The sequence below is a fragment of the Hyposmocoma kahamanoa genome, unplaced genomic scaffold, assembly GCF_003589595.1.
Source record: "Hyposmocoma kahamanoa isolate Upper Pololo Valley unplaced genomic scaffold, ASM358959v1 66, whole genome shotgun sequence".
In the NCBI taxonomy this organism is placed as follows: Eukaryota; Metazoa; Arthropoda; class Insecta; order Lepidoptera; family Cosmopterigidae; genus Hyposmocoma; species Hyposmocoma kahamanoa.
This window is the reverse complement of record NW_020653854.1, coordinates 11546498-11571269: the sequence shown is the minus strand read 5'-3', so window position 1 is coordinate 11571269 and position 24772 is coordinate 11546498. Positions and strand designations below refer to the sequence as shown.

The 24772-nt window shown below is 33.4% G+C and overlaps 1 protein-coding gene and 2 long non-coding RNA genes across 4 annotated transcripts in view; all 3 read left to right on the top strand.

The window, feature by feature from the left end:
• LOC113231888 (SH3 domain-containing kinase-binding protein 1-like) overlaps positions 1–24772 on the top strand; it is a gene marked incomplete at its 5' end in the record, with an annotated part of 43332 nt that overhangs the window by 5033 nt on the left and 13527 nt on the right. The window contains 4 exons of the mRNA XM_026466428.1: positions 745–856; positions 8557–8689; positions 8986–9171; positions 20385–20511. Of these exons, the coding sequence (XP_026322213.1) occupies positions 745–856; positions 8557–8689; positions 8986–9171; positions 20385–20511 (558 nt within the window). The remainder of the gene's footprint in view (positions 1–744; positions 857–8556; positions 8690–8985; positions 9172–20384; positions 20512–24772) is intronic.
• Positions 1442–3943, top strand: LOC113231634. The gene is made up of 4 exons (XR_003310571.1): positions 1442–1947; positions 2282–2403; positions 2520–2848; positions 2935–3943. It is a non-coding gene; the product is annotated as an uncharacterized LOC113231634 (long non-coding RNA).
• LOC113231635 lies at positions 4254–6174 on the top strand. 2 transcript variants are annotated; one of them, XR_003310573.1, is made up of 4 exons: positions 4254–4376; positions 4480–4633; positions 5178–5296; positions 5925–6174. It is a non-coding gene; the product is annotated as an uncharacterized LOC113231635 (long non-coding RNA). The 2 variants fall into 2 exon arrangements; XR_003310572.1 differs by having other exon boundaries at positions 4266–4633.

Genomic DNA, 24772 nt, shown 5'->3' with positions numbered 1-24772 from the left:
TATTGAGTGCGACATTTATCGTTACGAAGGCGCTGTTTCTTAAGCGAGTATTACCGATTTGTTTTAACTTAATTGTCATTAATTAAACGGAGTGTAAATTGCTCCAACACACACCTTACACAATACTACGAATACAGTAAGGTTTATGTCATGCATAATTTTTAATAAATAAGCATTTTTATGAGGCAAGCTCCGCTGTTCGGTAGACTTCGACTTTTCATAACAGGGAAACCTACTTTTGGTGACAATACCATGACGTTACGATCTTGATACGTTTTGTTGAATACTTCTTCGATTAGCGGAATAATGAATGTGCATATTATCTAATCTGTGCGGATAAGGTGATAAGACGTGCGTCTGCTGTTAGTGTTTTTTGTTCGGTACGGCTCTTGGTGATATATTTTTTTAGTTTGCTCTGGTCAATATTTTTAACCAAATGTCGTTAATAAGGTACAGTACCGTTATTCTGTAAGGACTCTTTGTCAGTCTTGTCAGGTGTTGCTTCCCAGGTGTTGCTATTTGACGCCGGCCAATGCTTGGCTGATTTTAAGTGTCAGAGATAAATTTTACAGGTGTGTGTAATTTGGCACATTTATAAATGTACTATATGAAGTGTTCTACAAGTGGAACTAAATGTGAATTTTTAAATTAAAGTAATAATAATAACGCACACACTCGAAAGTGAACACGATATTTTGAAAAAATCTTAAGAACGATTTGTAGTAAAACAGAGAATTGGTGCAGATCGTCGACGGGCGGTGTGCAGGGCCGATGTCGGGCCGTGTTCAGCTATCAGCCAGCCAACCCAGATGAGTTGGCGCTGTGTGTCGGTGACGTCCTCGAAGTGCTTGGGGAGGTAAGATACATTTTCCTGTAATTATTTTCTATTGTTATTTTTTATTTCAAAAGGCCCTTGATGGTGTCGTAAAAGACCGATTGCCGACTCCACGCCAGCCTTTTCTATTGTATGTTTGAAATAACTTATCAGTTTTCCAAGTTACGTTCCACTCGTCTAATTGTGGTTCTGATATAATCATCATACCTTATAAGGTGGTTCACAATAATATTTCTTGCTTCGATTTTGTGTTACCTTCACTAGTGCCTCTTAATGTTTACCCTCTCGGTTCCGTTTATCCTTTTTCTTCGTCTGCACTTAATTGAAGGTTGAAGAGTTTTGAGTATAAGTATACGATGGCAAATCTATTGGGTTGATTGTGTGTTTATTAAGACACCATCGTGCTTTCTTTTCGCCAGTGTACACAGAAAAAAAGGATTTCTACTAATAAGAAAGAGCAATTTCTCAAAATATTTGCTAATTCTGAAAACATATTTATTTAAAGTAATAAAATATTGTCATTACAAAGATACTGCTTATCTTTTTCTAATACAATTTTACTCTTAACTTTATTCTAACTTTGAGACAAATACGTTCACTTCAAGATTTTATTTCATTTCTAATCAATTAATTGGACATTACTTACATCAAGAAATTTTTTCCTCTTACATCAAATCTAAATAATCTCAAATGAATCCCCAATTTCTTGGATGTATTTTAAGAAAATATTTTCTTAGACAAAAAAAAAGTTATTTTGCTAATAAGAGTAATATTCTAAATTCGAGAATACATTTTTTATGGCAACATTTTGCTTTGTCATTTTCAATCATGTCGTGACATGTTGAAAACGCGCGCGCTCCGTCTCCGTGGCCGTGGTATCTGCGATTGAAGAAGCCATCCATAAATCAATAGCCAATTATTTAAAATGTGAAGCAAAGTGAACTATACTTACTTAGTTTTACTTGAAATCTTAAAAAGGTAAGGCAAGGAGAATAAAATCTTAAAAAGGAACTGATTTTTCTATTTGTTGTTTGTGGAAACAGTAATGGATTCGTTGAAAGAACTTTTGGAATCGTGGAATATACCACAACTTGTAGTGACCAATTTTATTGGTGAGTGATTTGATGTTATTATGTATTAATTGTGTAAGTATTACATTTTTATGCGCATGATGATATTTTGTACATAACCTTGAATGTAAGCGTAAAATGGAGGGATTTATTTATTTGTTTCTCTCGTGAGTTTGGGTGCAGTTTGTGTTTGTCTATTTGTGTGTTCATGGCACCCGCGACACAGGGTTTCCCTTGTGCGGGGTATATTCAGTGTATGTGTTATTGAATGTGTGTGTTATTCAGTGTGTGTGTGCGTTATTAAACTAGAAGTAAAATACATAAAAAGATATTTGATTTAATTTGACTTTATTTACAAACTTGACTACTTTTGCAGAGAATGGTATAATGATTGAACATTTTCCCAAATTAAAACTAGACAATTTGAAAGAATTATGCCCACATATGGGGACTAGACTATCTTTAGAGGAAAAGATAGGGGAGCTTATTACTGCACAGGTGAGGGACCTGTATGTTTAAGTTAAAAAATTTAGTTGAAAGTGCTTTCATACTGACTATCTTAACATAGCTTGACTATAAAATACACAATATATTCTATTTTTTTAACTTTACAGGCAACGACGGATGCAGTATCTGAATCAACTGATGATCAAGTCATTATTACTCCCACCTCCAGTAAATTTGAGACAAGCACCAGTGATTGTTTATTTTTATTAGTTTTTTACCAGTTTATTAGTTTCATTAGATGAACTACAAGTGGTCGACATCTTGGAAACAACCAAAAGTGTATCTAGAAAAACATTTCCACATTTTGATTTGGAGACACTACTGCATACGTCAGCAGGTGGCAATAGTATTTTAAAATACTATGAAACATATGGTTTTCTCAATAATACCAAGAGAAACCAGTTGACCGATATAATTACACATACATTGTCAATTAGTAAGTATATACTGTATATATTAGTAAGTATATACTGTGTTCTGATTACTTTTACACTTCCCAATAATACATCATCATTTTTTTAGCCGGATAACCTATGAAGAATATAATATTATATCTGCGAAAATAATATCACTGTTTCCAAAGGAGTCAATAGGCACTTATTTTACCAAACCTATAAAAAAAAAATTCATTTAATGGACGTTCTACGGTAGCACGAGGAAAATTGGTGGGCAAAGTCCGTAACCTTCTGTATAAATATGGAGACCACACACAAGCGACAATCTGGCACTCTAGAAAATGCTCCACCGTTTAAAAGACAGTATATTCAAGGTTTGCAAGGTAATTTTTTTTTAAATAGGCTTGCAAGCAAACCCACTGACTTTCACTGGGTTAAAGCAATTTATGAACCTATTTAGGTATTTGAGAGTAGGTATTCTAAGTCGCATCATTCTGGGTTTTTAATACAGGTAAATGTAACTGTAAATCCACTGTAAGTGGGCCCCATTTACAGTGGTCCAAAAATTTTTCTACATAGAGGAGTAACAACCCATTTAAAATAAACATTAGTTTAGCAAAAATCAATAGCTTAAGTTATGATTTTTTTATGTACTTTCTTGAAAATTTTCTACTCTAGTCAAAAGTTTAAAACTAGTCTATTTTGAAAATTATTCCACTAAATTAATTGAAATTTGGTATTAAAGTAGTAGTAACCATGTAGCTAGCATGCAATGAACCATTTTTGTGTTTGTTCTTAGATTGCTCCGTTATTTTTTAGACAATTCATGTTCATGAGTTTCTACAATTTTAACTCTCTAATGGTCATAATGTACACAAAAAGAAAATGTTTAAAAACATATAGAGAACTTCTGATAAATAGATAGGTTTGAGAATAATTTCATGTAAATCTGAGCTGAACCAATGTTTTCTTTTGAGAAATTAAGTTAAAATTGTTTGAATAACGATTATGATACTGGTGGTGGTTTTAATGACTAGAATAGAAAATATTGAAAAAGTATGGATGGCAACGTATCAAGTTACACATTGACGTATCTTGTTCCGTTGCACTGGAGGCGATTTTCAAATAAAAATGTGTGGTCTGATGTGCTATTGACTGTAAATAAATGATCATGAGTTCTAAACTATTGAATTTTGCTGAACTAATGTTTATTTTCAATAGGTTGTTTTGTTACTATATCCTCTATCTAAAAAAATCTATAATATTATTATTATTAGATAGGAACAGGTACTTACGTGGGATAGGCATTTGTCAGGTGATTGGAATGCAGGTAAATAATGAAAGTCTTACAAAACATTTCAATAAGGATAAAATGAAACACTAACATGATTTTTTTTAGATTTACATTTAAGAGATATACTGTTTCTCAACGATAACACCGAACCATGGGGTGAAGTAATACAAAAATGTAAAGATACGTTTAAAGTTCGAAAAGAAAGTGAACACAAGAGCGTTCATGAGTTTCTACAAGACTGGAAAATATTATCAGACCAAAGAAGTGACATATTCGTATGTAATCTGTTTTCATATGTTTTACGTTTCATTTCTGAGCTAGGGTCCCTCCATCTTGACGCAGACCAATCATTTTGACAACTATGATATTTGTTTTCAGATAAACATTGACTTCGACTTGTTGTATCCAGAAAAAGGGCTGAATTTTTATTTAAATTGGAAAATATTTTTCGAAAAAATTATTGCTTTTAAACCGAACAGAGACGAAAGAATCTTGAACCTTATTGAGTCACTGAAAAATTTAGACAATGATTGTAAGTGTTCGTTTTTAATTTTATAAAGCTTGAGATAGAATTAGTAAAATAAATAATAAGAAAATGTTTATTTCAGTAATGCAATTAACTTTACATTAACAGTGGATGGTACCTCCTATTAAGCTTGTCAAGCGTCAGTGTCAGGAGGTACCGCTCTTCCATAGCTATAAATTCACATTTAACATTTTTAACTTAGTCTGTCTGTCCGTCAGTCCGTCTGTCCGTCGGTCCGTCGGTCCGTCTGTCCGTCTGTCCGTCCATGTGTCAGTGTGTGCGTGTGTGTCCGTGCGTGCGTGCGTGCGTTCGTCTGTCCGTCCGTCCGATCGATTGGATCGATTGGGCCGATCGATTGAATTGTCTGTTTGCAAATGTTGTATTTACTTGAGGTACTTTTACCACAATGTCTTTCCTTCTTCTCTTCGAAATATTTAGATCTAATTTAGAGGCCTACGTTGTCTGATTAAAGTTTGAGTGGTATAGAGTTTCGCTACAGTGGCTAAATTTGATAGATAAAATTGTATAATATTATTTTCAATTGTTACAGTAACACTTCCTGCTGAGCTTAAAATACTCGCACATCTGGTGCCTCCAAAGGGAAGAATTTCAAAAAAAATTAAGTTCACTACTCAGGAAGCAATTGACTCCTTATATATTTGTGTGCCGGTATGTTTTTTTTTAATAGCCCCGCCCTAGGGAAACCCTGTGTCGCGGGTGCCATGGATATACACATAAACAATCACAAATTACACTCAAACTCACGAGATAAATAAATTTAGGCCATACAGATATTTCTCCCAACCCGGGAATCCAACCTGGGACCTCTGCGTTGGCAGTTCGGCATGCTAACCGTTTGGCCACGGAGGAAGTTATATATGTCGACTCATCCGAAGTCCGATATGATTATATAACGAAAAGAGAATAAGAACGTTACGAGAATAATTTCGTTATTCAAACTAAGGCCTGTGTAAAGGCGTTTTGACAATTTATATATCTTATTTCGTTTCGAAAATATAAAATCCAACAACAGTCGATCTGACATTTACAGCGAAGAAGAACAAACGAAATGTACTATGTCCTGAGAACAAGTAGTCTTGCACATATAGATCTTTGTTCTACGGATGAGTAGGTATATATATATAAAACTGCCTCCTGTATATAATATATGTATTTTTTGTTTTCAATATTTATGCCTCATTTATAATATTACTTTGTGGTAAAGATTGGCTCACAAATCTGTTGTGGATACTTATTATGTTTCATTATGTACTCTTAATACTATCTTAATTTCTAGAATGCTGGCGATATAGACCAAGTAATCAAAGAACAAAAACAAAAGGCGACAAGCAAGAAATTGTCTGTTCAACCCTATGTTATACTCCAGGGATTAGATATGTTATACTCCAGGGATAGTGTGATTGTTTAAATTATTCAGAAGGGTTGTTGCAGTGCAAATTTATATAAAATAAGTAAGTTACGTAAACAAGCCCTAAGGTTTATTGAATTATGGTTTGTCACACATATATGCATATATGTAGGGACACGAATTTTATTTCTGTGAGTTGTGATTTAATTTTCTATGTTAAAGTTTTTCATGTCAATAATTCATTTTGTATTTTACTAATATTATGCCAGTATTGTATACGTGTACAAAAAATAAACGTTTTTTAATTTATTTCCTAAATAAGTATAATCTTTTTATTATTTAAGTCGTTTTGTGTCAAGTATTTTAAGCCTGCAATTTTATTTTGTTTAAATTTGTGAACAATTCTCAAAAAAATACAACCGTTTTCAAGAAGCAATAATTATAATTTGATAAAGTCGGAACGTCATAACAGCAACGCCAACGACTTCATTAAAATTAATTGTTGCGTTTTGAAGGCGGTTATATATTTTTTTAATTATTCACAAACTATGCCCTTAGGCTCAATTTATATAGCAGCGGAACGGAATGGAAGCGAATTTTTGTAACGTTATTGTACATAGCACAATGAATTTTATGGTCAATTGTGTAACGTACATGCTCGAGAATGCATTCCGCGGAAGATTTTGGCTCGTATCTAGTTTGTACCGTTACACAATCGACCATAATGTTCATTATGTTATGTATAATATCGTTACAAAAATTCGCTTCCATTCCGTTCCACCGCAATATAAATTGAGCCTTATTTTAAACAAACAAAATGACTTAAATCAAAAATATCCCACATTTTAACCCAAGACGGTAAAATCTTACATTAAGATTTACCCCACATTTTAACCCAAGACGGTAAAATCTTACATTAAGATTGTAATGGACTTATTAATAGCAGAAAGTTGCTTTGATATAACTGAACCAAAAGTCATAATTTAAGAAATTTGGTTTCAGAATGAAATCAAACTTCTCTTAAACATAGAAAACATAAATCTCCAGTTAAATAATTATCTCTCAATTTTCATTCTTTTTTTTTTCAAGTCAAAATCAGAAATTTCTAATAACAAATAAATATTTTCTTGAATCTAGAGTAGCTTTATGACTTAAATAAATTAATTTGCTCTTGGATTAAATATTTCTGTCTTAGAACTAAAATACACTTTTGAGACGTTTTTTTACTATTATCAAGTAATTATTCTCTAGCGTCTATAGGGAGCGAATCGTTTTCTTGGATTTAATAAAATTGTCTTCATACAAAGAAATTTGTCTAGTTTTAAGTAATCTGTTTTTACCGTGTAGAAAGAAAGAGGTGGTGAGACAAATTGGATTATTTCTATAGGAAAGAATATACTTTGGTATTGTTATTGAGTAGAGAAGAATGCAGGGAAAGGGGAAGCCTTTGCCCAGAAGCGAGACAGGGCAGACTATTAAAATATGCTGTTCAGGCATTATACTAATTTTTAGAAAAGGAATAAAAGAAAATTAAATTAAAATGGCAATATTTATTTATTGAGTGATATTTTATTATCATGATTTTCTTGTGAAAATGACTCCACTAGTTTGTTATTATTATTTATATAAAAATCAAATACACAAAGTGAAATTCCTTCGATCTGACTGCACTCTAACCAGTGTCTGTTTTCATGCCGGGGACGCCGCTCATAACTACCGATCGAGTTAAAAAGAAAAGGGGTTTAGAGTTATTTGTATGATCTGAATCTTCAATTCTTAGGTTATAAAAGTAACATTTCTACGCGTATCCATTTCCCGACAATGATTCATAGGAGGAAATCGCCAGTGGTGTAGAGTTGCATACGATCCATTTCCTTGCAATGTTTTTGATTAATAAATATCAACAATACTATAACGAAGGACAGTTCGAAGTGTGTCGGCGATTGTTAGCCCTCCTCCTATTCGGTATATCGGTGCGATATGTTCAGTCACACATTCCGCAAATCATAACCATTGACGCCGCATGTTTGGAATGTTGTTTCTTAAGTATGGTGATCTCCCATCAACATAGGCGCTCAAGAGCGCCGAGATATCGCGATTCTTTGCCGCGAAAGTGTGACATTTACAATAGTGTTTCGTCTCGGCGTGGCGAATATAAATTCATTGGATATATAGAGGTGTGTTGTAATGCTCAGGTGCGTTTTATTCATCCTGGCTTTAAACGTGTCTTAAATAATGATCACGAAACATTTATTGGCTTTGCGGTTCCAGATTTGCTACATCGTGCTACTACGTCGACAGACAACACTAGAGGGGTTGTCGATCGATGTGTAGAACAAGCAATTATAGAATAGATTTGGATACTGACCTTATAGTTAACTATTAATTATTTATCATAAGCTGATATAGCAGTGTTAAATATTCTTTAAATGTATTGGTTGCTCTGTGCTTTATGTATTGGTTAATATAAAAATATTATTACGATAGAGTATCTTCTACCGAATTAACAGATTATTCAGATTATTTTATGAAATTTTATAACACACTAACGTTTGTGTAGGTCGAGGAAGGCTGGTGGCAAGGCCGGCGGCAGGGCCGCCTGGGTGTGTTCCCTTCGAACTTTGTGGTGATGCTGGACCCAGCGCCACCCGCGGTACCGGTTGAACCTGCTCCCGCGCTACCACCTAAACGTGGTAAACATTTCTATTTGTTTCTTCTTTTGCCCTTTCAAGTAGAAATAATAAGTGTTCTTATCTTCTGAAGATCTGTAAAAAGAAACTAATTTCAGAACTGACGACTTGTCTACTTTTATAAAACATAGCTTAGGTCAGAGTTCACTAGATATAAGTGACCGTACTTTTGTTATTTTTGAAGTGTGTTAATGCCACAGGCCTTTTGATCTGCCCAAAAATCTTCTCGCCAATCTTACGGTATTTTATAACAGGTTTAAATTTAAACTATTATTCTAACAGTATACTTTTCCCAACAGTAAAAGAGCAATGCCGCGTACTATTCCCGTATATAGCAGTGAACGAAGACGAGTTGTCGCTATCAGAAGGAGATATTGTGACGATCCTGTCCAAGGATGCGCCAGACCGCGGGTGGTGGCGCGGCGAGCTCAATGGCCGCGTTGGATTGTTCCCTGATAACTTCGTACAAGTTATACCTACCACAGGTACACAAAATTATCATCTCATTTATCAAAATTTAATTTATAAAATCTGTTTAATATTTAGTTTAAGAACCAATAAGTTTTATACAAAAATTTCGAGTGCCATGAACCATTATCTACGCGAGAGTGTACCGTTCTCGCCCAAGTCTTGACTTTCCATGGTCTATATCTCCACTTTTTCATTACAATTCCATCACTGAGTGAGACTATATTTTAAACAAATCAACATCTTTATAGTATGGTAAAGCAGGTTTCAAAACTATTATTTGGAACCACTTTTTTGATATTCCTGCGAGATGTACACTTTATAGATTCGCTAAACTAAAAGGTGTCATATTTCGTACGGAATAACACTCGTAATGCGTCCCACCGTTGCGTCGGTGATACAATTGCTATCACTAAAAAATATCTTTTAATGCTGTCCTACCGATTAAGTTTTTCACAAAAGCAATAAAACAATTATTATCGTTAGCTACTTATTATATACCACACAAAAATCGTATCGTTAACATTTAGCGGAATTTTTAAAATAACTTAAACTTAACACAACTTCTTGCGTAATGGAGACGCGCCTTGAAAATTAATGACAGATTTTATAAATTATAGATATAAATAACAAATCCATATTAGGCCAGTAATAGATAACTCATATTGGTGTACACGTTGTACCTATTTCTTAATCGTTATGCAACGAATGGTGGTCAAATTTATATTGAATATTGATACGGTAATGATTGCTTATGTAATACTTTACATAAAATATGTATTTGGGTTTAGTTTTCGAAACCAGTCATTGTCATTCTTAGTTTTTATTCGTTATGAATTTATAATAATGTTATATGGATACACTTAATCACAGCATTGCTTAATTTTGTAAATTGGAACGATTTGTAGTTGAAGTAAAGTACCATTTTCGACAAAGAATTTTGACAAGTTGTATGTCATTATTATTGATGCAAATGTCGAACAAACTCAAAGAAACTGTCGCCTCAATATGGATAACTGAGCTGCGAATCGAACCAGCAGATCTTATGAATTTCTTATACGTTTGTTGCGGACCTTTGTATTGGATTTAAAGGACTTTCTTGCCCATCCGCCATCTTTAAAAACTTATGAAAGTTTCTACATTCAGCGAGGTACCTTTACAGCTACCAGAATACGGACATTCGCTATATTCATTGCATTTATCCCATATCACACCTTAGAAATATATTCTTGAAATAGTAGTACAATGTATAAATAACATTTATTTAGAAGTTAATAATGATGCTTACAATACAACAACGTACAATCGTTTGTAATGCCTGTATATTATAAGGAGGCTGCTGTATTTATTTAAAATCTTTTTTTTACAATACAAAATGACGGGACGAACAAGTCGTGCACCTGGTAGGCGACACGCCTGTCCATAGCAGCTGCGGTGTCGCTCTGAGCTTTAAATCGCATAGATCTGAGGGGCTCTGCCACTGCGCCCGTCATCCTGAGATACAAGTTGACAAGTTCCATGTGCTTGTAGTTTCACCATCGCCCTTAACCCTTTAAAACCGGAACGCAATAATGCTCAAATTACTGCTCGGCGCCAGAAATAGGTAAGGTAGCAGTACTTCCCTGGATGAACACTTTCATCGAGCTCTATTGCTACTAAATACCTTATAATATTTTGCAATTGCAAAGAACGGGAACAATAGATATTTGGGACATGGCTTTAGACTGGTACATTCTTATATTCATATCTCAAAATTGTATGATTAAACGAACTTGCCCTAAGTGAAGTTCTATCATAATTATGCGAAGTTCCTTGTCCGAGACGCTTTAACGATGTAGTATACGTTGATTGTACAAGCGCCTTCACAATTTTAAAGATCTAAAACAAAAAACTTCTAGGCCGTATTAGATATGGCAATTCTAATGTCATTACGTTTAAAGTATTATTAGAACAACCATATCTAGGGAAAAAGTTCAAAAAGGAAATATGACATATAGGAAATGAAACTATTTTTCCGTATATTTGTTTTTTCAAACAAACCGACGTTTCGGGCCCTTTACAGGTCCCATGGTCACGGTTGACTGGGCAGTCAACCGTGACAAATATACGCGATTTAAATCCGGAAAAATAGTTTCATTTCTTATGTGTAACAATCGCGAAAACCTAAGAACTCGATAAATATGACATATTTCTGGGATGGGTATGCCGTCTTGGACAAAGAGCTTCGCATAATTATGATAAACTTCACTTAGGGTAAGTTCGTTTAATCATACAATTGTGCTCTCTCCTTGTCCGAGACGGTTTAACAATGTAGCTGTTTGAAGCTAGGGTTAAGAATGAATAGTCTATGCTACAAAGTCATAAAGATTTACATTCTTTATTTTTTATTTTAAATAATTTGTGTGTGTGATTAAGAACCATATTTTATATAGAATTCTCAATTGTCTGACGGATCATTTATTACAGGGCGGTGATAGAATCTGGCGAAGGTCTCAGAATTTTGAGACCAGCCTGCAGTTTTTCTTATGTCTTCTATATTAAGTATAGACCTCTTTGCCGCTGAAGTTGATGCATGTCGGGTACTGTGAGCCGTAAAAGAGGTCATATCTATACCAGCTTCTTCTATAGTAGTCTTTATCCAACAGCTTATAGCTTATATTTTTGTACGGCTTTTTATATGTAATAATCAATTTTTGAATATCTTTTCTTATGGACTGTGTGATATTTATATAGGATCGTATGATATGAATTGGGCAGATTTCTATTTTATTGTCGTAAGTTTTTGGGTGTAACGTTGGTTGTAGGGCATCTCGTTTTGAAGTTTTTATGATATCAGGAATATGTATCTTGATTCCTTGATGATAATATTATTTAGTTTAATTAAGGACAGGGTTTGAACTCTATGTCCCGTCGTCAATGCTAATATGGTGACTAACTTTTTAGTTAGATTTTCCAAGCTTATATCTATATGGTATACATGTGGATATCATAAGGCTACTTGGTTTAAAACTAAACCAGGATCCCAGGTGAAATTGTATTTTGGTCTAGGAGGTTTTGATAGGAAGTCTCCTTTAATAAATCTTTATATAACAATTTTATATATTAGTGCCATATGACGCGCCATTATTAAGTTTTTCATTTAGAAATGTTAGAATGTTAGGCACTGAGGCTTCATAAGGGCTTATTTTTGCTAGGCGAAAGAATTCAGCATAACAGGAATTGCGGAGGCCGGAGTTCCTGTTCTCACATACGCTTCGCTGACAACAGTCCTGCTGCCAGGGTCATTTGTCGGTATAGTGGGTGTAAATGTCTGAATGGTGATGAAAGTAATGTTTTGTTGGGTTGAAATAGTATAGGTTCGCCTATCATAAGTTGTTTCATCAAGGGAAACCAGGGCTGTGATGCCCAGTAGGGAAAAACAAGGACACCAGTAGCTTGATCTGTTACAATTTTGCGTACATATTTTAGACTAAGCTGAAAGGGGGCAAGCATAAAAGAAAAAAGGGTTTCCAATAAAGGGTAAAACCATCTACTGTAAAAGCTTCAGGGTCTTTTTTCCATGACACTTATTATTTATTCTAGATGCGAATAGGTCTATTTCTGGGACCCCACATTTTTTTACTATATTTTTGTATGCATATTGAGACAGTTCCCATTCAATATTAATTTTTCTTGTTTCTCTATCAGCCATGAAATTATCTTTTGTGTTAATATAGGATGCAAAATCCCAGATATTTTTAACTTCACACCAATTCCAAATCTGCCTACTAATTTCATTTAGGTGCGGAAACTGTATTCCTCCATTTTTATTTATGTAAGCTACAGCTGTTGTATTTTGTCAATTCTTAATAAAATCTCATAGTTCTGTAAATTTTTCGTAAAACATTGTAATCCCAGAAATGCCGCTTTTAGTTCAATGTAATTTATTTGGAATTTTGTGTGAGATCGTGAACAAGATCCTGAGGATTTTTCCGAGCCGCAGACTGCACCCCAGCCTGTTGATGACGCATCAGTGTCGATTTTAAGTTCAAATTGAAATTGTTTTATAGGATTAGATTTTTTTATATTTTTACTCCACCAACATAACTCTGGCCACATTTTATCTGAAAGGTACATAATATCATCATAATTGTCATGAGATTTTAATAGGGCTAGGTATTTTTCTCTTTCTAAAAGTTTTGTATATACCCAGCCATATGGAACAACTGGACGAACATTCGAACGAAAATTCTTTAGAGAACCTAACAGTTCTGAAAATTCTCGAATTTTGCAATGTGTTTTCTTTTGAAAAGATTAATTTTTTCTAAAATATTTTGTTGTTTTTCTTTTGGTACAGATAGAGTAAGATTTCTAGAGTATAATAAAAACCCTAAATATTTACATGTTTTATTTGGTTCAAGGACAGTTTTTTCAAAGTTAACAACAAATCCCAAATCCTGTAATAATTTTCATGCAAGTACTACATCTTGTCTACATGTATTTTTGTTTTAGTTGAAAAAATGCCGTCATCTAAATAACAAGACATGAGAATGTCTTTATTTCTGAGATAAGTATTAACTTGTTTTAGTAATTTCGTGAAAACAAATGGGGCAGTACATAATCCATAAGGCAGGACATTAAACTGGTATAGTGTCTCATCAAATTTGAATCTTAGAAATCTCTTTGAATTTTCAAATATAGGGACAGAAAAATATGCTTCCTTTAAATCTACAGTGGCCATGTAATAATTTTTTGAGATCAATTTGCATGATGTTCTAATATCGTCCAACTTAAAGTGTTCTGTATTTATGCATTTGTTTAACCGTTTTAAACTTAAAATAAACCTAAATGAACCATTTTGTTTAGGAATTAGGAATATTGGGGAAACAAATTGGTTTGGATTATGACTACATTCTGAAATAGCTCCTAAGTTAATAAGCTTATTGATTTCAGAGTTTATGATCTGTTTTTCAGTGTCATGATATGTCTGTAATTGGAAATCGTATGGTGTTTCATTGAATGGAATTTCATAATGTTCTAGCCATTCTAGAATTACAGGATCATCTGTTATTTCTAACCAGTTATCAAAATAATTCTGTATTCTATCTCCATGTACCTGTGTATTTATTTGTGGTATCAGGGGATCGTCTCTGGAATTTCTGGTGAGGTTGATTAAAGGGGGCTGGTTTAAGCGACGTAGAGGGTTCTGTCTCTTGATCGGGTATTGTGGAGTGACCCACTGCGAGGTTGTTGTGGCAGTGGGCTTTTCCAGTTTCCCTGTTTTTAACTGGCTGTACAAGTGTTTTCTTTTCGGCAACTCGTATTTGATTACTTGTTTTCTGTATCTTATGAGCTGCATTTATTTTTTCCATACAATCTTTTCCGAAACGATATACATCTGGAATTATATTTTTAAGAGCTTCTTGTATAGTCTTTGTTGTACTTGGTAGTGTAAAAATTTCCTAGATGATGAATCCTGGTGATAAATTTCTGCTAACATTTTTTCTGCGTCATTAATTTGTTCTATCAGAGGTTTTGTGTTTATGGCGCCCTTTGTCAATACTCTTCCGAGAGAAGCCATTACCTTTCTTGTCATGTTTTGTCGAAAAACAATTCTTTTATCTCTTTTTAAAGATGTATCTGAGAAAGAAGCGGCAACTTCTGGATTTAAAATTGGTGCAACTGCACCTGGGACGTTTTTGGGAGAGGGGTATTTTTTGATCAAAGCGTCTCTGGCGCATCTTTTCCCAGACCTGTTGTCAGTATTTTTGTTCATCTGTCTGCAAGTTATTGTCTGATTGATTCTCCCAATTCCGTTTTGTCTTCTCTTTCGGTACCCAATGCTTTTAGAAATTCTACTCGAAGATTTTCCTTTTCTTCATCTGAAAAAATACCTCATTTACAATTTATTTGCTATACATGTCCATTACCAAGTCTATTTGCTTGTGATAGCGTTAATTTTAAAGAGATCGTTTACATTTTGTCTGCCCGCACTATGATAGTGCATTATAATTTCTAACATGACAAGTAGTCTACCCGCACAGTGGTGGCGCTTTATTTCTTTTATCAATACAAGTTGTCTACCCGCAAAGTGGTAGCGCGTTAGTAATTACTTATCATTACAAGTTGTCTACCCACAAAGTGGTAGCGCATTAGTAATTTTTTATCATTACAAGTTGTCTAACGACACCGTGGCAGCGCATTAGTAACGTTTTATTTTTGACTGTCAGTCACCACAGAAAACTGCTTTCTTGTCCATGCGTTTAAAGAAATATGTAAGTTTATTAAACTATACCTGCAGTATTTTCCATTTCCGGTTGAAGTGCGTCTGCTGGTGTCGGAGTTGGAGGTTTTTGAGGAATTGGTGTTCGTAGCGGTGGAGTTTGTGTTGATGAACGTTTCTCCTCATTTAGTGTTTGTAGTTTTTTCTTTAGTTTTCTCATTTTCTTTTTTATGTATTCTTCATGTTCATGTTTACGTTTTCCCATTTTTCTTCCTCTTTTGCTTAATCTTAACACACTTTATAAAAATAAATGTTTATAGCGAAAGAAGGAATTTATACCGCGTACGAAACGTCAAAAATGTTCACCCGTAAAATGCAAATCTAATCGTCAATCCAGTTTAACCTATTGACACACGTTGTGTGACAATAGGTAGTGACATATATTGACACACTTGCTTACCGCAAAAAGTAAGGCGTTAGACGAGTCATGAGTCGAAAGTGTAAATGCAGAATTTTTTATAAATTAATGAACGAAAGTTTTGTTTTTGTTAAAAAGTAAAAATATGGCGTACTTCACCTGTAAATTACTTGATTGAAGTTGGGTTTTCACTGATAATAGCTTAGACTATGGAAACTAAAGGACATGTTATGTTGACATATATAAATAATACGTTATATGTACATATATGATGCATTTCGACGTTGAAAACATAAATATGTAATTGCCTTTGTTTAATTCTTGCGTGCCGTCTTAAACCAAAAGAGATAGCAGTACATTGGTCTGTGTCAAACACGGGAATCGAAAGTACGTAACGTCATCTTAAATGCCAACCGTGTCCATTTCGCAGTATATGAGGTACATGATACGGTTGTCAAAGGGAAGTACATCAAATGTAAAATGTTTTATAGAATTATTCGCATGTATTGTAATAAAATGGACAAAAATATCGACGATAGTGAGAACAACTAAGTATTAATAAAAATTCGTCGCTGCAGCATTACAGGATGTGGCATTTGAAAAAGCGAAGATCGACTGAATGTAACATTGTACAGGCACGTGTTAGTTTTCTGTCTATAAATTACACAAAAGCCCAAATATCTCATGTGATAAGACATATTTAAGTAGTTTATTCATAAATCTTGCCAAATTTTGCTTTGCTTTGGTTTCTTCAGATTGCCTATTTGTTTGTATATTTTGATCATTGTTGTTAACGATTATTTTGAGATAGTGTTGTTCTTGGAAGCGTACATATTATCGATATTCTGTTATTAAAATAATTCACTACGACGTTTTTATTATTATTATTTTTACTATTTCAAGTTTACCTACAAATCAAAAATGAAAGAATGGTTGGAAATCATACCGCCGTATAATGGTGCCGAATATAAAAATTGTATCAAAGACCATCTTCATTTATTCACTTCACTTTGAAGAGTCAAATTTTAACATATTTTTGAAAGTAACTAGATTACATGATAATGCAATTCCTTCGTAGGTTTATTGGTAAATATTTTTATATTTAATTTAGATTAAACAAGACTCATTTACTAAGCATTCTCAGTTCCTGAAAACAAAATTATCCACTCGTTTCCAATTTTTTCCCACTGACAACTCTAACTACTAAAAATTCTTATTTTATAAAGCCAGCAATACAAAGACCATGTTGGCCTAACGTTGCCGGGTGAAGGCCAATACCAACGTATAGACAGCCTATTTGCCTTGCCATCGTTCGGTGTCACTCGCCTAGCTGACCGAGTGAAGGCGAGCGCTAACGTGTATAGAGCTCGTTTGACGTGGCTTGTCACAACTCTCAGTCGCTCGTGACTACTTGTCTCACTTCGGAGAAGTGTCGATTTTTCTGCACAAATCAAAGGCGCTCGGCCAATAGTTGTCAATTGGCATTGTATAATCAGACATTTGCATGCTATTTAATATATGCGAAACATGTTTATACAACACTGTCTCTTGTTACATCTCCTGTTATACCATGTTTTAAGCAAATAAACGTATGATAATAATATTATTATTGATAATATTACTACTTTCATTTATTTCCAAAATTAAATGGAAGTATTAAAGATTCACTTAAATCAGTCACTGGTACTAATTCTATATCATTGCATAAATACAAAAAAGCTTACACTATTTGAAATCTGTTTAAAAATTTCTCTATGAAAAAAAATTAATCTTGAGGTTGGAAATGTATAGGATTTATATTTCAAAGTTTTCTATTTTTTATATTCTCTCAAATTACAAATAGAATTTTTTTCTGTGCAAATTCACTTTTCGTAACATGTGACTATTTGTAAACGCAAAACAATAAATTAAAAATTTCATGTGACATTCCCGGATATTCCTATATAACCTAAAATATTCCTAAATGGAATTGATCTACTTTAATTAAATGTTTGTATTTCGATAATGACTTATAGATAGATTATGGTACGACACTAAAGAAATCCGCCATTTGTTCGTTCAATTTTTGTTTAGGTATGCACGTTCATTCCGTAGTTAGGGCAGCTCCTTTCTTTTATTTTTTTCCCATCCTCTAAGGATAATAGTGTGAAAAAAAACATTATTTTTCAATGCCATAACATTTCAACTTTAACGTAGTTTAGAATGACGTTACTTTTTAACTCGTGTCGTATCATTTTTACAATAAACTTATTTTAAAACAAAATACACGTAACCGGTGCTTTGCTCAAAAATCGTAATGACATTGGAGTTGCCATATCTAAACAAATATACGGCCTAGAAGTTTTTTGTTTTAGATCTTTAAAAATTGTGACGGCGCTTGTACGTACAATCAACGTATACTACATCGTTAAACCGTCTCGGACAAGAAGAGAGCATAATTTAAGTCAATCATAATATACAACAGCATTATAAACAAATTCGATTATGGTCTGGTTATAAATGCTGTAGATAATTGTTTAAGCATCAAGCTTGACTATAGCGTACATGAGTTTTAGATTATTATTATTATTATTATTAATGAAAAATAATAATAATAATATATACTTTTATTGATGATATTAAATTTACTACTTAATGATAATGATATGTTTCGGTTTTGTGGTACTAGTATTAAATTTTGGTATAATGACTTTAAAATAATGTTGTGCACCTTAACTGGTAGATTATGCAGTTCTAAGCTATGTAATATATAAAGATCATATACAAATGACCTGTATTTATGCAATAAATATATTTTTATTCTTACAATAACAATATACTTTACATTACAAAATAAATGAAATATATCGGGCTTAGGTTTGACAGTGAGCCAACAAATGTTTCAATTGTAAAAAGTGATTAGTATCCTGTTGTGACGACCTGTGTGGTGTTATGGTGGTTCGATTCCCGGCCGGGTCAATGTACATACACTAACTTTTGTATATTGTCTAGGGTCTGAGTGTTTGTGGTACCGTCGTTGCTTCTGATTTCCATAACACAGGTGCTTTAGTTACTTTGGGATCAGAGCAACGTGTGATGTTGTCTAATATTTATTTTTGATTTGTCTTGTTTTAACTCATGTATTTATCGTATAACGTGCAAAATTAGGAGGTAAGGTAACACACCTTACCTCTTAATTTTGTATACTGAGGTTGCCTGGAAGAAATTGCTACTTAGCAATATGGCCACTGGATCTATATTAGCTTAGTTTGATATACTTCAAGTACGGTTCTGTAATGTCATAATTTTTAATGTGGAATAAAAAATATTCCATGAAACTCAAATTCAAATGGAAATATAATAACTGGACTGATCTTCCTAGTCGTTCCAAACGACTATAAAGCATCCCACATACTACAGCAATATTCAAGAATGCGTAAACTCAAGGTACTCTTAATAATGACTAGCCGAGCGAAATAAGACATCGTTAAGTAGAAAATTACTGCCAAAACAATAACAGCTGACTATTTATTTGATGGCTGGAGTTTGTGCATGTGTGCCTCACACATGCAGAAAGTAATTATGTTAGTAAACACTCCGCCCACTCAGGTATTGCCATACGATGTTATTCTATTGACATTTCACATGAAGGTTGCTCTACTCGACGGCGTCGTGATTTTGCGTAACTTACCTCATCGGTCGAGCCTTACTTAGCTAACATCTTTTTATAATCACGGTAGTGTTGATGTAATAACAACGTTTTCCCTCTTTGCAATTCGTAGTTTTTTTTTCTAAACAAAATGGTGATAGAAAGTGAGTTTAAAGGTTTTTTTAAAGCGATCTGCGTGGGTGTCTACCAGATGTCGATTTCATGGTCTCATTGTCTGTGTTCGAATTTTGTGGAAACGATGTAAATTTTGACGTGTTTTGATAGTCAACTGCAATATTTCGTAGTGTTGTGTTAAAACTATCGGTGATATAAGCGGTTTTTAGTTATTTTTATATGTGAACACCTTTAGCTGGTTAATACTAGTGGAATTTATCTGTAAATGCGGAATCATTAATATCATAAAGGAAGTTTCATCTAAATGCATTTGGAATGTGTTTCACCAATAATGATTAATGGTATTAATGGTATTAATGGTATTCATATTTAAAAAGATATTTATTTAATTATTTATTGTACAAGAAAACGCAAATCACATTTAGTAAAACGGAAAATACAAACAAAACTACTACTACTACTGCTTATTTCTATAAGAAATGTCTTCCTGCAGACCAAAAGTTCCTGTAAACCACGGGATACAATAATTACCATAACGGGTAATATAATAATGTAATAAAATAATAAAAAAAAATAGCAAAAACATTAAGTTACTACAGACTATATAAATACCTAGATAAATACATATTTAATATTATAAAATCTATGAAGCGAATGGAACTGAGGATAAATAGTGCTCCTTGACTCGCACTTTAATGATAGCTAAGGATTTACTATCATGCACAGTAATGGGAAGTGCGTTCCAAAGTCTGTAAAAAGAAAGTAATTAAAACGCTTTTAGAAAACAATAACATCCCAAGATAAAACAAATCACTTATATACATACATGTAAACATTTGTTTTCCAGCTGCACAAGATGTCGAGGAGAAGAAGCCAGAACGGCCAACCAAAACAGGCAACTCCATTTATCCCGTACTCAACAAATACACCGAGAGATCACAATGCGTCAAGGAATTTACCACAACTAAAAACACGTAAGACTTTATTGTACTTTATGTTAGTGTAAAAGGTGCCTCAAGGTAGGATTTTTAAGGAGATTAGATGTTGACTTCTTGTACTAAATAATTGTATTTTGTACATATTTTAAAAGTGCGTGTAATTGAAGCTACCAGCGCAAAAGTGGTGTAACCCACATTCAAATTTTTTTCTACAATTTTACTAAAAAAAAAACCTAATTATTTTATATTTGGATGCTATTTTCGTGTATAAATACAAAAATATTTTTTATAAATGGAACTAATAAGAAGGCCTGTAGGTTTACTATATTTGTATTTGAATTTGGGCTTCATAAATAGAAAGTAATATAAAAAAGTTGCGTACATTTTATTATTTTTTAAACAAACCAACATTTCGGGTCCTTTGCAGGTCTCGTGGTCACGGCTGACTGAGCTGTTGTTTGTTTGAAAAGACGCGATTTAGATCCGGAAAAAGTTGTTTCATTTCCAATGTGTAAAAAATTTATTTGTATTTACACAAACTTGACCTACCAATAAATGGACGTCGGGTTCGCGCTAAAAAGTGTCCGCAACTGTAGGGCGTTAAAATCGCATACAGAGCGTCAATCGCGCTTTAGTCTTCGTTTGTTCGACTGACAGCGCGCTTGTCAATGATGCCGTATTGTGTAGTAAAACCTTGTAAAAATTACTAAAGTGAAAAAACAGGGTGGTATATCATATTTTCAGTAAGTACTACATTGTGTTATCATAGTTATCATTTAAAAGTGTTATTTTATGCACTAGTATATATAGCATTTAATTTATATATAACTGAATCGTAAATATAAATTACAAAAGCACACAAAATAGTGAAATAGCTAACTGTCCTTTTCCTACTCATTGCATGCGCAAAAGATGGAAAGAGACCCATTACGTCAGTTTCAAGAAGCTTATATAAACTTCTTGGCCATTTTCAATTGTTCGAACCACAAGCGATTGAAATATTTAGAACAAAGAAACTGTAGAGTTGCTTTGATTTTATTCCTATTTTTAAAATGATTCTTTTATTAAACGTTAGCAATAACTAACAAAATATTGTTGAACTCGTTTTGCGGCACGGGATTACCTATCAGAGGTCAGAAAATACATTTGCCCGAAATAACATATGCTCGAATTTTCATAATGTGTTTTTATGAAGATTACAAAACAAAAGCTAATTTTGTCTATGTAAAAAGCATCAAAATTACTCGAAAGCGTAACGGTTTTGTTATAAATCGGAATTACGGATATTTGAGTTTACGTTTAGTTAGTATATCGGTACATTTCTTATAGTACACCATTGACTTACAAATAAATGGACGACGGGTCTAATACAAAAACCACGAAAAAATGTCCCAAGTCAACCTATTTAAACGTAGTGATGTGTAAAGGTATATGAAACAGCTAAAACGTTGAATTTACATTGTAATGTCATTGCAGTACTGCCTAATTTTGCTTGCAACAATTGAAAGGCAAAAAAACACCATATTCATCTTCTACTGGAAACTTACCAAAACACCATATGTAGCTTCTAGTGAAAACTACTTGAACACATGTATAACGGAGTAGCTTTTATTATTTATAAATAAATTTTATACGTAAATGTATTTTGTATTTTGTGAATTTATACAATGCCATTTATTACGAGCTAGGGTGTCTAACTTTTTTTCTTGAGTTCCGAAAATTCTCGTACCCGATTTCTCGAGTTATTCGAGATTTTTTTTAAAAACCGTAAAAAATCAGCTCAATCAACTATAAAACTAAACGTGAACTTTTCGAAAGTTGTTTGTTATGTGTGTTCTGAGTTATGGAATAAATTCTATCGTTCTTGGTCCCAGGTTCGATTCCCAGTAGAACCAATTTGGGAAATGAACTTTTGTAAATTGGTTCTGCTCTGGAATTCTGTTGCTCTGATACTCATGGGGAGTATGTACAGAGAGTTCCCTAGTTTCAAACCAGGTGATTGTCTTACAATAGAATACCAAGACCAGAACCATTTAGAAAAGTTAAATTGATTCTACCGGTATCGAACCCGGGAACTTCTCATCCAGTGCCCACAGTGCAAACCGTTAGGCTATCAAGGTTGTTACTATTTGTATTATTATGCTGTGTTTTTGTTCACTCATTGATGTAATCACATGCCAAAGCTTTAATATTATGGTCTTTTATCAAGCTTGCATCAGCTCTGGTTTCCTTTCTTTTCTTAACATGTTTTTAACCCGTTCGTACATAGTACTGAAATTATACTGCGCTCAAAAACGTCACCACTTTTCTATATGCCGTAGTGCTTACATAGATTCAATATAATTATTACGGTTTATCACAGACGACGGTTGATTCCGTCAACAGGCATAGTCGTATGCTCATAGTTCTTGCAAATGTTGCAAGTTAAAAAAGTACGGCTATGACGGTACTAGAGTATTTGCCGTTGTGAGATAATTACAAAATTAAAATGCGCGATATTGAAACGCTTTCCAAAATAAACACTTAGGTACTCATTAATAATAATAATTATAATAACGCACACACTCAACATTGCCCCGCAATAGGGAAACCCTGTGTCGCGGGTGCCATGGACACACATATAGACAACCACAAATTACATCCAAACTCAAGAGAGAAATAAATGTAGGCCATACACATATTTCTCCCGAAAAACCTAAAAAAATACTTTCGGGATTATGGAAATTCATGAAAACGTTATTTCGGGCAAATGTATTTTCGGTTTTCTGATTCGTAACCCCGAGCCGTAGAAAGAGTACAACAATATTTGAAAGTATTACTAACATGTATTAAAAAATATTTTAATAATAACATTAGCATCAAAGCGACTCTATGAAATACTTGTTCTAAATATTTCAAACGCTTCTGTTTCAAACAATTGAAATTGACGTGATGGGTCTCGTTCAATCTTTTACGCAAGCAATGAGTCGGAAAGAGACAGTTAGCTATTTGATTATTTTGATTGCTTTTGTAATTTATATTTACGATTAATTTAAATATATATGAAATACTATATATGTATACTAGTGCATAAAATAACATTTTTAAATGATAACTATGATAACACAATGTAGTACTTACTGAAAATATGATATACCACCCTGTTTTTTCACTTTAGTTGAGTAATTTTTACAAGGTTTTACTACACAATACGGCATCATTGATAAGCGCGCTGTTAGTCGAACAAACGAAGACTAAAGCGTGACTGACGCTCTGTATACAATTTTAACGCCCTGTAAGTTCGGACACTTTTTAGCGCGGACCCGACGTCCATTTATTTGTAAGTCAATGTAGTACACGCTTATTTTCACATTTGTAGTAAATTGTATGTATGCATCTGCCCAACTCTTTTTATACCTTTAAGAGAATTTATACAAAATTCGACATAATAATATATATATAAAAAAATTAATTGATATCTATGAGAAAGGCAATAGCCTTTCTCATAGATATTAATTTTTTTTTTATTCCATTACTCTTGTGTTCAAGTAATTTTCAGTTGAAGCTAATTACGGTGCATTTTGTTAAGTTTCCAGTAGAAGCTGAATATGGTGTTTTTGGGCTCTTAAATTGTTGTAAGCAAATTTAGGCAGTACTGCAATGACGTTACAATTTAAATTAAATGTTTTAGTTTTTTATTTTTCGTTACATGTCACTATATATAGGTATAGGTTAACCTCGGACATTTTTTTCGTGGTTTTTGTATTAGACCCGATATCCATTTGTTGGTAGGTCAATGGTGTAAATGTATTTTATTACACATAGGAAATGAAATTATTCTATGGGTTTGATGGTCGTATTCCAGAACTCTACTCAATGCTCAAGTCAGGATTTGAGTATGGTTTAAAGCACTCGAAATTATACTCAAGTCCCTGCCATTAGGGTCGTATTTCCAGTGCTTGTGTTTCAATTGCAATCCTGACTTGAGCATTGAGTAGAGTTCTAAAATACGACCCTAAGTCTGTGACCCGTGACTTTGGAACCTGTTAAGAGTCTGAACGTAGATTTATTAAAAAAAAACAAATATACGCGATTTTATATCCCAAAAAAATAATTACATGTCCAATATCATATTACTTATTATTACATGATTTATAACTTTAAATAATACGCTTACTGTTTATGTTTTAATGGAATTTATTAACCAATGTCCTATAATAAATATTTCGACTTATCCGAAGAACAGAGTCCGATGTGATTATATAGCAAAAAGAGTATAAGTACGTTACGAGAATAAGTTCGTCATTCAAACTAAGGC